Source organism: Centruroides vittatus, unplaced genomic scaffold, assembly GCF_030686945.1.
Source record: "Centruroides vittatus isolate TY-2023 unplaced genomic scaffold, ASM3068694v2 contig_461, whole genome shotgun sequence".
Lineage (NCBI taxonomy): Eukaryota > Metazoa > Arthropoda > Arachnida > Scorpiones > Buthidae > Centruroides > Centruroides vittatus.
This window is the reverse complement of record NW_027122257.1, coordinates 1,265,707-1,278,811: the sequence shown is the minus strand read 5'-3', so window position 1 is coordinate 1,278,811 and position 13,105 is coordinate 1,265,707. Positions and strand designations below refer to the sequence as shown.

Sequence of the window (13,105 nt, the reverse complement as noted above, 5' to 3'; positions counted from 1 at the left end):
AAAATCTCTATAGGAAAAAATGAGATTAAATCATTGACAAAAGATAATATTTTGTATGGAAGTATGTTTTAAAATGAATTTTAATGTATTTAATAGAAATATATGTACAATAATCATATTGCAGACAGAGTGAGAAATAAGTAAACAATTCAAATCAGTGTGCATGCTTGCCTGTGTGGCACACAAATTCTTCCTTAGAGGGAACATTGGGAACCACTACAGCTCTAAAAAGTTGAGCAGCAAATTAAAATAAGTAACTTATCTATTGTCTAGAAAATAAATTTGCCATTAATGTAAGACTGAACAACAGGTATTACTACAGAGAAATCTTATTTATTTTCCTTAACGGAAGTAAATACAAATTAAGCTTAATCCTCGTCGTCTTCCTCCTGGGCTCCGCCACCCTGGGCCTTGCGCATGTTCTTCCTCTTCACGCGACCGGGACGTCCGCCGCCAAATGGAGACTTCAGGGAGAAGTCTATGTGCTTCTCCGAGTCCAGGCGTACGATGAACGAGGGAATGTTCACCACCTGCTTGCGGACTCTGAAATATCAAGAGGCAAAATGACATTAAACACTCCCAGCAAAAGTACTTCAAGAATTATTTTTGAGTAACCACACAGGTTGTCAGGTCATCTGCAGTGACAAGTGATTCAGCTAGCTTAGATCAATGACACCATGTGTCTCACATTACTCATGTAATATTTGTGTAACAACCAAAAAAGAAAGATTTCTCTAGTATCTAAACTGTCCACTGATTTTGATAAGTTTGATCACCAATTTCATCCTTCTATAAAAATCCATTCTTTGGTAAGCCCTAAAAATTACATATTAATAGGTCTTATTTATGAGCTATTGCAATCTAAAGCTCTGGGTTAAAGCAAATAGGAAGAGGAGAACAAAGGGATTTTACTACCATTATCTTGTGTTTTTAAAGGAATTCTTCAAAAATCTGATCATTACAGAAACTTAGTAGCTAACTGATTCACTTGTGCATCTCCTGCCAATGAGTAATCTAGCCCAAAAATGTTTCAGTAATTTTACTTTAAAGTATTCTCTCATTTCGTTTAATGTGAAACAAGCGCTTGTTTCACATTTTAAGGTTTTTTGAGTGTTAATTTATGAGGATACCAGTATTCCTGTAAGAAGATTGCATTAAATTAAACAAAATGCTAATTAACATGAAAACAACAAAAGAGTTCTCTCAATGTCAAGTGCATTTTATACCTGATGTGTCTCTGACGAATCAATACTCTGGCATGGTGAATACTCTTAGCCAATCCATGCTTGAACACCTGGGTCTGCAGGCGGCGTTCCAAGAAATCTTCGATCCGCAGACCCAGCACATAATCGAGCTTCATCCTATTCTCGTCCAGCACTCCGATACGCACCAGTCTTCTCAACAGCGCGTTACCTGGGGAAAGAAAAAAATTTAGAATGCGGGCAGTGACCTCGGTCATTCTGGCAGGCGTGGCATACCTTCAAAGAGACGTCGGGAGTCTTTTTCATCCAACGTCAATAGCTCTCTGGCAGCCTTACGGATCTTGGCCAGGGTATACTTTACCCTCCACACCTCTCTCTTGTTGCGGAGTCCGTACTCGCCAATCAGCTTCAGTTCTTGATCGAGACGCTCTTTTTCGAAGGGACGCCTGGGCGTCACGTACGTTTTACTGTGAACAGTTGGAATCCGCGGCATCTTTCACACGTTAAAGACCACAGTAATTCTTCTGTAAAAGATAGTTTAAAAATTTGTTTTTTTTTTCAGATTGCAGGTTATACACACATTTTTACTAACGATTAATGTAAAGTTTAACAGCATTCAAACCAATAAATCTTACATTAATTATACTTGTTTTAAAATTTGTCGCTGTTTTTTTTACAAAGAATATACAATTTGAATAGTAGTCTGATAAACATCGAAATTTTACAATACATCTAAAGACTTGACATTGTTACAGAATTATATTAAAATCTGTGGGATTTTACAATAAACTTGTCTAAAAGAATTTTATATTAATACTGTTTTTTTAAAACAAATGTAATAAAGAGAAGCTTTATACATTTCAATAATTTCTCCAAGAAAGAAAGTTATACAAAATTGGAAATTCTGGCTACATAGCCACTCTGACTTTCACCCAATTTTTTTGGGTTAGGATGGGACTGTTTGAATGGCATATTAATTAATAACTATTTTGTTTATATTTTTCATACTGATTAAACAAAATTTTAGAATTGAATATACAGTAGAGCGTCGTTTATCCAAAAGCCAGTCAACCGAAAGCTTTCCGGTCAGACCGTGTCGTGCCGAATCGAACGTTTTTGATACTAAATTAACTTCTGAAGTATAAGTTTTCTGTTTTTATATTTTTCAATATAAAAAATTTTCGTTAGGCTTAAAATCGACGAAAATTCAACACGAAGCAACACGCAACGGAGAAAAATTTCAACATCGGATAGGTTAATATATTTTTTGTACATAATCGGTTATCCGAACAACCCCAGTCCCCAATTGACTCGGATAAACGACACTACTGTATATCAATCTACACCCTTCCCCATAAAAGGATGCAATCGATTGCGTTTATGATAAAATAACAATAGGCGATGGCAGATTTCCACCTCCCACCACAGTTACAAAATAGGAGTGTGCAAGTTTTCGTTTTTCCAATGTCTGTCTATTTTGGCCAGACCATCCTCATCCTCTATCAAAGTATGTCCAGCAAACCTACTCATAGTGCAACCATAAAGATTTGCCCCAAGACTACATTTTTGAACCTATCCGATGTTGAAATTCTTCTCCATTGCCTGTGATGCCATGTTGAGCCTAACAAAAATTTTTTACTGTGTCATTAAAAATTATTTTTTTAAGTTGCACAAACAAAATAAATATAGTTAAAAATATAAAAACAAGTCAATATGGAAATTAGGACAGGTTAATGAGAAGTTTTTGAAACTTCTCTCTTGCAACAGTAAAGGTGGTTTTACCTTTTAAAATCAAACTCATTCGAGGATACAGAATTAGATACGATTAATTTCTTTTGTTGACGGTTCGACAAATCTATTATTTTTACTTTATGAACTTTTGAACTAAAAGTAACTGACTAGGCTTTTGAACCCAGGCAGTGCGGCAGCTAAATATTGTTAGAAATTCCCCTTTCGGTACAACCTACTAATAAAAACAAGCCTTCAAATAAATAACCACAGCTAGATGTAAATACCAATAAACGTGCAAAAAATAAATGTAATAAAATGAAAAACGTTTTCTTCCGTTTTAAATGGTCATCCTTGGGTTCAACGAACACAGATATAAACAAATGTTTTTTAAGATTATAACATAACTTGCCAAAGTTTCGATCCAGGCAGCATTTTGACACACTGTACTAGTAGCATTCATTCAAACAATTGCCCAAAATTGACAACATAATATTTGTTGTATGAAATTATTTATATTTTATAACTTGTTTCAATTTGAAGAAACAAAAACTATTAGAAAAAGGTAACATCGATAGACAGTCTGTGCGATTTATGGAAAAGAAAGTACAGTGGTGCCTCGTATAACGTACGCTTCGAGCAACGGACTGCTGCGAACAACGGACTTTCCGGCATAATTGGTGATTGCTCCATGGGTGCATTCTTTAATGCGTCTCCGCTACTACGGGAGTGCGCTGCGGTTTGTAGGCATTTAGAAACGATGGTGAAAGAAAGAAAGAAAGATGGCGGCGCTCGCAATATCGATAGTATCGTGATGGAGGAATCTATAATTCTAAAATATGAGCTTTAAAAGGCAAAAGAAGGGTCCCAATTATAAAATTTAACCATAAAATGGATTATTTGTTGAAAGAGCATTCAAAATAGCCTCGGAAAAAAATTCGTAAAGACACATCACCGCGTGCGCTAACTCGCGCTTTCACAACTTCTAAATTCTCATTCATAAAACCATGTAATGGACCTGGAAACGAAACTATCTGAGCCATGGAGGACGCCACGTTGCTTTCCACCGTAAACTACTGCTACGAGCAACCGTTTTTGCCGTTCGACGGCGCGCACTCCCACCGGAATTTAGGAACGCGTTCCGCAGGAATTTTTAAACGGATGTCGCTCGCACAGAGTTACGCGGAGGAATAAAAGAACGCACCCCATGTTCATTTTTTTATGATACAGTATGGTTATTTTATGCTGCGGAACGAATTAGATGTTTTAACATGTATTTCTATGGGAAAATGCGTTTCGTATAAAGGACGTTTCACTTAACGGACGTGCACCTGGAACGGATTAAGTACGTTATATGAGGCACCACTGTACTCGCAAAATAAATCTGACGGTATGTAAGTCTTCTTTGGTCAAAATCATTCGTAGAGAACAGAACAGAACACATTTGATTTCAAGAAATAGAAAAGCAGCAACTAACATTTTTTCACATTGTTTCTCGTGTATGCACATGGAACATAAATTACATATAAAAATTAGAAAATTTTTTTGAAACAAGTTGTTAAAATAACTAAAATTTTATTATACGAAATAATATATAGGCCCAATACAAATCAAAGCAAATACAAATGACTTAAAAGAGAAAGATGCCAAATAAAACAACATTCACTGTATTTACAACTTGATTCTTTGGCAGCATTTGTATTTAATGTTTATGATTTGCAATTTAAAATAAGCTACTTTCAAAAGAATATAATTGACCACAGACTAACCCATAACTGCCACTTATGGCAGTTATAGGTTGAGAGTGACCCCACATGCCCCGGGCCAATTCTTTTCTTTGGGATTTCCTAAAATAATTAAATCTAAATTAAGAGATGGCACTTAATGTCTATCTCTAAAGCCAAATTACCAATTATTAATAATAGTGGTAATACAGCCCAATTTAATCAGACAACTGTTTGGCTTTAATATAATTATTAGGCTTAGGGATCTTTATATATATGTTACAGTTGAAACTAGTTTATACTGGATGTCTTTGTTAAAACCCGTTTTGTCTAGTTAAAACTAGTTTTAACTCAAATTCATTTTTGACTAGCAGTAAATTCTAGTTTTAACTAGACAAAACGGGTTTTAACAAAGACATCCAGTATAAACTAGTTAAAACGTGTTCTAACTAAAAACGGGTTTTGACTGTAACATATACAGTAAAACCTGTCTATGGCAACCATCCACAGTTCCTTCAAAATGTGGTCTTTTAGACAGGTGGTGCTGTAATCTCGTATTTTCGTACGTATTTTGCACACTTTTTAGCCATTTCTACTAAGCAAAACTCTAGGTGAGCAAAAATAAGCAAATTTTTTCAACGATAGAGCTATATTGGTGTTGTATTGTATTTTATTCTTATCGGATAACTCGATTTACAGGAGTCGTGGTAATTTTATAAAACAGATTTAATACCAATATTTTAAAGATTAATACAATACTCGCATTTTCTCAATTATAATGCACACTTTCTTTTTTCCGACTTAATTAATTCGACTTGGTTCTTTTCGTTCGCTCCTCAGTTACGTGTATTACGTCTTCGATATACAAGCGCATCATATCTCTCCATCACTTTAAACTAACAAAAACAAAAACAAAAACCAAAACCAGTCTTATTTAACTTTAAAAATATTGTATTTTTTAATATTTAATATTTTCTTGAGTACAACTAGAAAAATTAATTAATTGATAATAAAACGATTTTATTATCTTTTCCCATAATATGATTTCATTACATTCCGAGATTGTCCAATGACAATGGCAGAATCGAAAAAGAAAGGTTTACAGTTTTATGTTGTTTTGGACCAAAAATCGATGCCCACAGTTGCATTACACAGGTGGTCGTTTAATACGGGTAACTTATACGAAAACTTTATGTATAAACTATTCTGTGCCAGAAATTTTTGTCCATTTTGATAGGTGGTCACCTAAGTAGTTTTCACTATATATATATGCATTTTCATTATATAAATTTCTGCATTGGGGGATTTTTTTACAGTTTCTCTCACTTATGTAAGGCGTCCAAGATTTAAATAATACACTTCAACTAATTTTGAGTAAGTAAGCTTATTAACAGTAGCAGGTGTTGTAATACAAACTGCAAGCAGCCTTGATGTTAAACGGTCAATGCATCTGCCATATTTTATCCAAAAATATGCCAAGTGCACTTTTACGAATACCTCGGCTAACCAAGTACTAATCATTTCGTTACATTTTACGTTGTTGCTTCCGACTAGAACCTTTTCTTGAAGAGAATGCTTCGAAATGTTTCTGTTAGCAAACAACAGTACCGACTAGTTTCCATACTAAATATGGAAATGCCACAAAATGAACCATTTTGGCCAAATGCAAGCAGGATACACGAAAATGTGCGCAGTTTCAAAACTTTTTTCGTAGCATTCCATGCATGCCAGAAAAAACAAACTTGCAGCACAATTTGACCACTAATCAACCCTCAACATCGGGGCTTTTGCCATAACTCATCACCAACGTGGATTGAAATTTTCAATATCTATATTGTTTTATTTGTTTTATTAAATTAATATGGGAAAACATTTCTCATTCACATTTTTTATGGGACATAAAGTTGGAAAACAAAGATATAAACAAGTGACTTTTGAAATGAGAAGTTTGTGGATAGGGTGAAAGGAAAGAGCGACAAAATGAGAAAAAGATAGACATAAACTGGTTCAATATTAATCCACAGTCACCTGCAGATTTCTTTTAATTAATGGAATCAGCACATAAGGTGGTGAGTTTCTGCCAATTTTTCACACTGACAATTTGCCTACAAAGTAATTTTCTTCAAATTTGAGTTCTAATAAACCATATAGTGCACCTCTGCACATCCCAAATTTCAATGATGTACATTATTTAGTTTACGAGATATTGCTTTCTCTGCAAAACAATGCCATCTACTGGACTCCCATATGTTAAGTCCCCAAAGCATTTCGAAGGTCTCCCTGACAATTTTCCGCATTTAATATCTGCTCTTTGACTCAGGATGGAACTTGAAAATTGACCCAAGAGCAACACTACAAAACGATGTGCAAAAAACATTCCAATTGGAAACATTCATCATCACTTAGCAGACTGATGCCCAAATGTCTACGACAGTAATTCTCTGTGGCAAAAGACAATATTTGCATTATGAGCAAACAACAGGAACATTCTGTTTCTCTTAGATCGCACCTCATAATAAAATAAGAGTAAATCATTATGTAGAACGTGCTCAGCAAAATATTAAATAATAATCTAACACCTTTATCGTTGCTTATTTGATCCTCTGGAACCGAACTGTTCCATTTGTCGGTTTATTTAACCTGATGATGGCCTATGAAATAGGTCGAAAACGTTTGTTTTAAATTAAACTTTCTCGGCAACGATAAAGGTGTTAATTATTATTAAGAGTAAATCACTTGGAACAAAATCAAAAAATGCAGTAATTATAAAAACGTTCTTTCTATTATGAAAAGTCTAAGGAGTAATTAGGGGGAAAAAAATCAGAAAAAACAATTCCAAATTGAACTCCAATAAATAGCCTTTCTCAAAGGAAAGTTATATTTTGTTCTTTGCATACAGTAAAACAAAATCAAATTTTCGTAATATGGTAATTTTGCTCATATCTTCATTCGAAAGATGATATTCTGTGTATTACAACAATATGGCCAGATGGCTAAGTGGACAAACCAATGAAATGCTGGTAGTTGGTCACGGGTTTGCACCCAACCGACAGACTGGGCATATAGTTATATAGTTTTCTTGCATATCTTACACCCAAATGGGGATGGTTCCCACAGAACTTCATGTCAAGAGGCATCTCTCATGTCACATCGCCTCATCCTGACAACTGAAATGGCTGACTGCAAAACTTTCCAGTCAGTCTGTCCCAGCTATGGCAAACAACAACGTGCCATCTAGACACTGGGATGGTCCTGTTACAAGAAAAGACCTTCAACTTGAAATTTTGTATTTAACCCATTTCAGAAGTGAGAGAAACAATGGGCATAGTACGAATTTACACAAATGTACTAGTGTATTACAACTTCCAGAGACACAGAATGTCAGATTGCACAAACAGGATTTGGGAGAAATTAAACCATTATATAATGGGTAAATTTCTCATTGGTGCAAATTAAAACAAAATAGTTATTTGTTCTCTACATGGGAAAATTTGAAAATGAATAAACATTGTATAAAAACTTTCTTAAAGTATATTTAACTCAAAATATTTATGCTAATTTATCAGTGTATCTTTTCAGTAATAAAATGGTGAATGCAATGTACTATCATGAGAATACAATAAGAAAGCAACATCTTGCCTTTCTTTCCTGGCTGTTACAGGAAAGTATTGTAGCTGTGCTAAATTTGACCCTCTGGGTTTTTATACATCTGGAAGTTAAAAAAAAATCCACATATAGCCTATTAAACAAAATAGACTCCAAGAAGTGTGCATATATCAGGATGGATAAGAAACGAAACAGCCATAAATATATTTTATACAACCTAAATCAAAAATGTTACCATTATTCAATTTGAAGAAAATTACTTTAGTTTTCTGAATGAAAATTAACGTACTTGCTTCCAAAATGTAATGCAATAAGTACCGTACAATACAACATTTTTATGTAGAATGGTCAAAATCTTTTAAGCCAGCTTCATACAGTCATACAAATCCCAACCAACATTAATAAAGAGATACACCATTTGGGTCTTACTATGCACCCTTATCAAATTAGAACACAACCGGTCAAAAAGGTTTCATTTACAATCACCAATTTTAAGGAAAAGTTAATCAGTCAAACAAAACCACATTTAGTAAAAATCTAAATACATTCGGCTCCCAACAAAGCAAACAAACCGGTTCAACATTAGCCAAAAAGGCAAAAACTGGAAGTTTGTGTGCCAATGAGAAACCAGCTCTGTGCATGCAAGTTGAAAATTATCCAAGTTTCCCTTGGTTCTATATATGCACTTCAATTTGTATACACTTCTTCCGAATGTTACTTTCTATACCGACCAACAAAGTCGTCACGGCAATCGTCAACGACCAATTTTGGGTCGAGCATCATAAAAACTCACTCTTCCCTTTTCCAACACCCAAAGGAAGTCAACATACATCATTACATTCACAGCAAATTCATCTTTGAGATAATATTGAGACTCCCAACATGTTCTCATGCAGAAGTTTGTGGCCATTCTGATTTTTTACTCCTGCAGGCATGGGTCTACAGCTCTCATAAGGTCCCAACCACGTCACTTGTAGCTACACAAATTCATTCATTAGCTAAGAAATAAAGTTTAAATTAACAATTTTAAGTAAAATATATACAGAAGTGCGAGCCAACGAGAAATCAACGTTAGTGGATAAAAACAGTAACCATTTTTTAAATTTAAAAGTAAGTAAACTATCGATATGAATCCACAAATCTACTTGATAAAGCTAAACATATAATACCTTACAAAGTACAGTATTAGGTAAAGTTACCTTTATGCCATATTTACGCGTATAAGAACAAAGTACATAAAAGTGACCTTTGTACAGTATTATAATGCATAAATACAATGCTTTATATCCACATTTAAATTAATTTCCAATAACAAGTGTGTCCAAAGTAAAATCTAATCACCGACAGCATAAGCCTATCTGGAAATTACACACACACAAAGGAATTTCTTCCTACACCGACGATTCGTGACTTACGCCATTTAAATTATCAAAATTAAGAAGAAATGACTTAAAACTAACCGTAAAAGATGTCAGGCGTATAACTTTTTCAATAAAAGTATTTTAATAATAAAATTAGCCTACCTTTTCCAGTTCCGACCTCCACGTGTCGAAAAACCTAAAAGAAAATGGAGGCTGGGACAGTGTTGCCAGATGTTTTTTGTTTTTGGACAATTTTTTAAAAAAGTAGCCCAAAAGTAGCCAACTCAAAAAAGTTTTTCAAAATAAATAATGGAGATTTCACGATAAAATGAAACAAAACCACCTTTCGTACTTTTTCCAGAAATAAATTTGTTAACAAAACAAATGTTTTCGGCCAAATTAGAGGCCTGAAGTAGATCTAAAAATTGCCTTTACGCCAAACTGAAAACAAAATTGCCAAATTTGACAACTCTGATCTGGGATAATTCACTCTCGTCGTTATTTGTACTCGATGTTAAATTATTAATAATTTTTAAAAATGACGTTTTTAAAGTATTTTAGGCACTAAAACTATACAATATAATAAAATCATTTTTTTAAAATGTAACTAAAATAAATATAAAATCGAGTATTTATTTACACATTTTCATATGTTTTTATATTAAGAACGAAAATATGAAACCGCCATTTTGAAGCCAAATGTACTTCGACGATTCTATGAATTTTTTGTAGATATTTGTCGATATACTAGAGTAAAATTCTCTATAGTCAAAATCCATCGATTCTACACGCGGGTTTGACTTCTTTGTGTTTTTTCTTCAGTACCTGTGCGTGAGATTTTTTCCTGTGATGCAATCAGCAACAGGGGACAACACTTGTATTTTACGGAGAGCAACGCTACCATCCCTACAACAGCTAAAAAGATTTCTTCATGGAAAGTATAAAATTAATATTCTCCTGAAAATTACAAATGTTTTTCACGTTTTAACAGACTGGCATCCACCAACAGCGATTTTGCCGACATTTCTTGGTCACACCTACAATAGACACGGTGTAATTCCGAATACGAGCTAACGTCATTCCTAAATCTTCACGTAAATAAAATCGAGCTTTTAAATTACTTATTACAGAAATTCCGAAATAGCCCGGGTTGCTGTATGGTAGAGCGGATAAGGTACGCTCTGTGGGACCCGGAAACGAATCCGAATAAACCGAAAATAGAAGGAAAAAAGCTCGTTATATCGAGTATGCGTAAATCGAAACCACGCTGTATATACATATTTTCTTTGACGTTAAAGTCACGTGTTAAATTCGAGCTAATTGGAATGTAGTGCTCAAACTGGTAATCGTGGTAAACTACCTGTTGATACTTTCTAGTTTCACACTTGGGCTTACACTTATGCTTTGACATCCTCGTTCCAAGTACTAGGATGTCGCTCTTTAAAACCTCGTTTCTAATCCTTATTAGGTAATTTATCCTTCTAAATCTTGACACTCCTCCAGCACTTTCACAACCATTCCAACATCTTTCGTCTACGGGATTGCTGGAAAGTAACTAGGCATTGAGAAATCGCTGTAATTTTTGTAATAACAATGCAATCGTAATAAAATGTGTTAATGCGCGTACGAAAATCAACGAAATTTTATAATTTCTGTATACATGGTATGTGCTGGCAGTGACCGAGAGTGCCTGCACACAACGGCAAAAAATTAAAAAACTGGCCAATCGCTCGTCTGTTCGGGAGCAAAATAAAATACAGAAATTATAGCAAATTTCTCGATGCCTAGATACTTTCCACTCACATTATATACCTGAAAGGCCCATTCTGTTAACACTAATGTGACCAACGAGTCTCTGGTCTTCGAACTCTATCACAATTGTTCGGCCTTCTATTAGTGTTACCACCCGTCCGGTTTCACCCGGATAGTTCGGGAATTGACTCACTGTCCGGGTGAACTATTAATTTTCTCCGGGATTTCGTAGAAATTGTGAAACAAATCGTTGAAACAAAGTTCTAGCAAATATTTTTATAAATTTACACCATTTGAACAGCGACAGACCTTACATTCACTGAAACTCATCTGTCATTCCGCGTGGACGCGCTGCCTGTCGCCGTTTTTTTTTTTTTGCTTGTACGTCTGTACACGTCTTCTATGGAGCTAAATTATCTGTTCTTTCTTTCTTAATTAATTTAGGTTACATACGTTACACCTTAGTCCCTAACTGTAACTGATTTAGAACCGGTATGCACGTTATTCTTCGCATTGTAAAATGACATTGCGCATGCGTCAGGAAATTCTGTTCAAAGAAACCTGACCTGCCGTCCGGGTCAGTTTTTGTAAAGGTGGCAACACTACCTTCTACTTTTCCTGTACAGTACATTACCATGGATTTTATTACATGGGGGCGGCGATCGATGCTTCTCGCATCGATAATTCAATATTTCTATTATTAGAAATAGAAAATTTGCGTGCTGTTTTACTACCACATCTTAATACAAAATGCGCGCTTAATCTAAAAAAATGTCTGCACCGAAGTAGTGTTGCCATCTTTTCAAAATTGCTGACCTGGACGGCAGTTTGTTCGAACAGAAGTCCCTGACGCCTGCGCAATATTATTTTACCATGCGAAGGATAACGTGCACGACGGTTCTAAACCAGTTAGGGACTTGTGTAGGAACAACTTAAAGTAAGAAATGAAATAACTTTAAAGAGCAGAGAAGAAAAATAAGGGTCGACAGGTTGCGTAAGATCGTAAGATGACGAATTAACTTTCGATGAGTGTGTGTGTAAAGTCTTTCGCTGTTAAAATAAATTTATAAAAATATTTGCTAGTACTTTGTTTCATCATTTCACAATTTCTACTAGTACTTTGTTTCATCATTTCACAATTTTTCCCCGGACATAATTGTTAACCCGTACAATGAATTAAAAACCGGACGGGTGGCAACACTAAGACTCGAAGTTAGGTGCAGTTAGTTTCAGATTTACGTAACACACTATCGACGAGCAGGCCGCCATGTTTGTTTACTGAGGGGCAGTGTGGTGACTCACCACTTGTGTTCGTTGAGAATATATAAAACATGTGGTCGTATATCTCATATTTGTTTTATTCACACTATGTACAAAGAATTCTCGTTCTACAACTGTACGGTTAGATAGCATCCACGTGGTACATGAGAATAGCCAGCGCCACCTGGATTTTTAGGTGTAGCGCCAGTTACAAATATGCGGCCGCCACAGGCAGTAATGTACGAAATCTAATTTTAGAACCTGATAAATGAATTGCAAACTGTGGTTTTAAAAATTTATAATGAATTACGAGTTTGGTTAAATGTGTTTCTACTAGAAATTTGACCGGTTAAAATAAAACACGTCTAAATTTGACAAAAGTCATTAGGGTTAACACGATAGAAATTTAATAGAACGTTCCGGGAAATTTACCGTTGGTATTTTGTGCCGAAAGAGGGCGGCACTAGCTTTG

General features: G+C 34.9%; 1 protein-coding gene across 1 annotated transcript; it reads right to left on the bottom strand.

Annotated features, from left to right (window-relative positions):
- Positions 1 to 313: 313 nt before the first annotated feature.
- On the bottom strand, positions 314 to 9,855 carry RpS9 (ribosomal protein S9). Its single transcript, XM_067273127.1, has 4 exons — positions 9,784 to 9,855; positions 1,479 to 1,726; positions 1,227 to 1,413; positions 314 to 543 (listed from the first exon to the last, which is right to left on the bottom strand). Exons 2-4 carry the CDS (start codon positions 1,693 to 1,695, stop codon positions 369 to 371), a joined length of 579 nt encoding a protein of 192 aa, XP_067129228.1. The 5' UTR covers positions 1,696 to 1,726; positions 9,784 to 9,855; the 3' UTR covers positions 314 to 368.
- Between the last annotated feature and the right edge of the window lie 3,250 nt (positions 9,856 to 13,105).

Coding starts and splice junctions, on each gene's coding strand:
- RpS9 (XM_067273127.1), bottom strand. CDS start 1,695: ATGCCGCGGATTCCAACTGTTCACAGTAAAACGTACGTGACGCCCAGG. Junction 1,414..1,478: donor CTCCCGACGTCTCTTTGAAG/GTATGCCACGCC, acceptor TTCTTTCCCCAG/GTAACGCGCTGTTGAGAAGA. Junction 544..1,226: donor ATTCGTCAGAGACACATCAG/GTATAAAATGCA, acceptor TTGATATTTCAG/AGTCCGCAAGCAGGTGGTGA.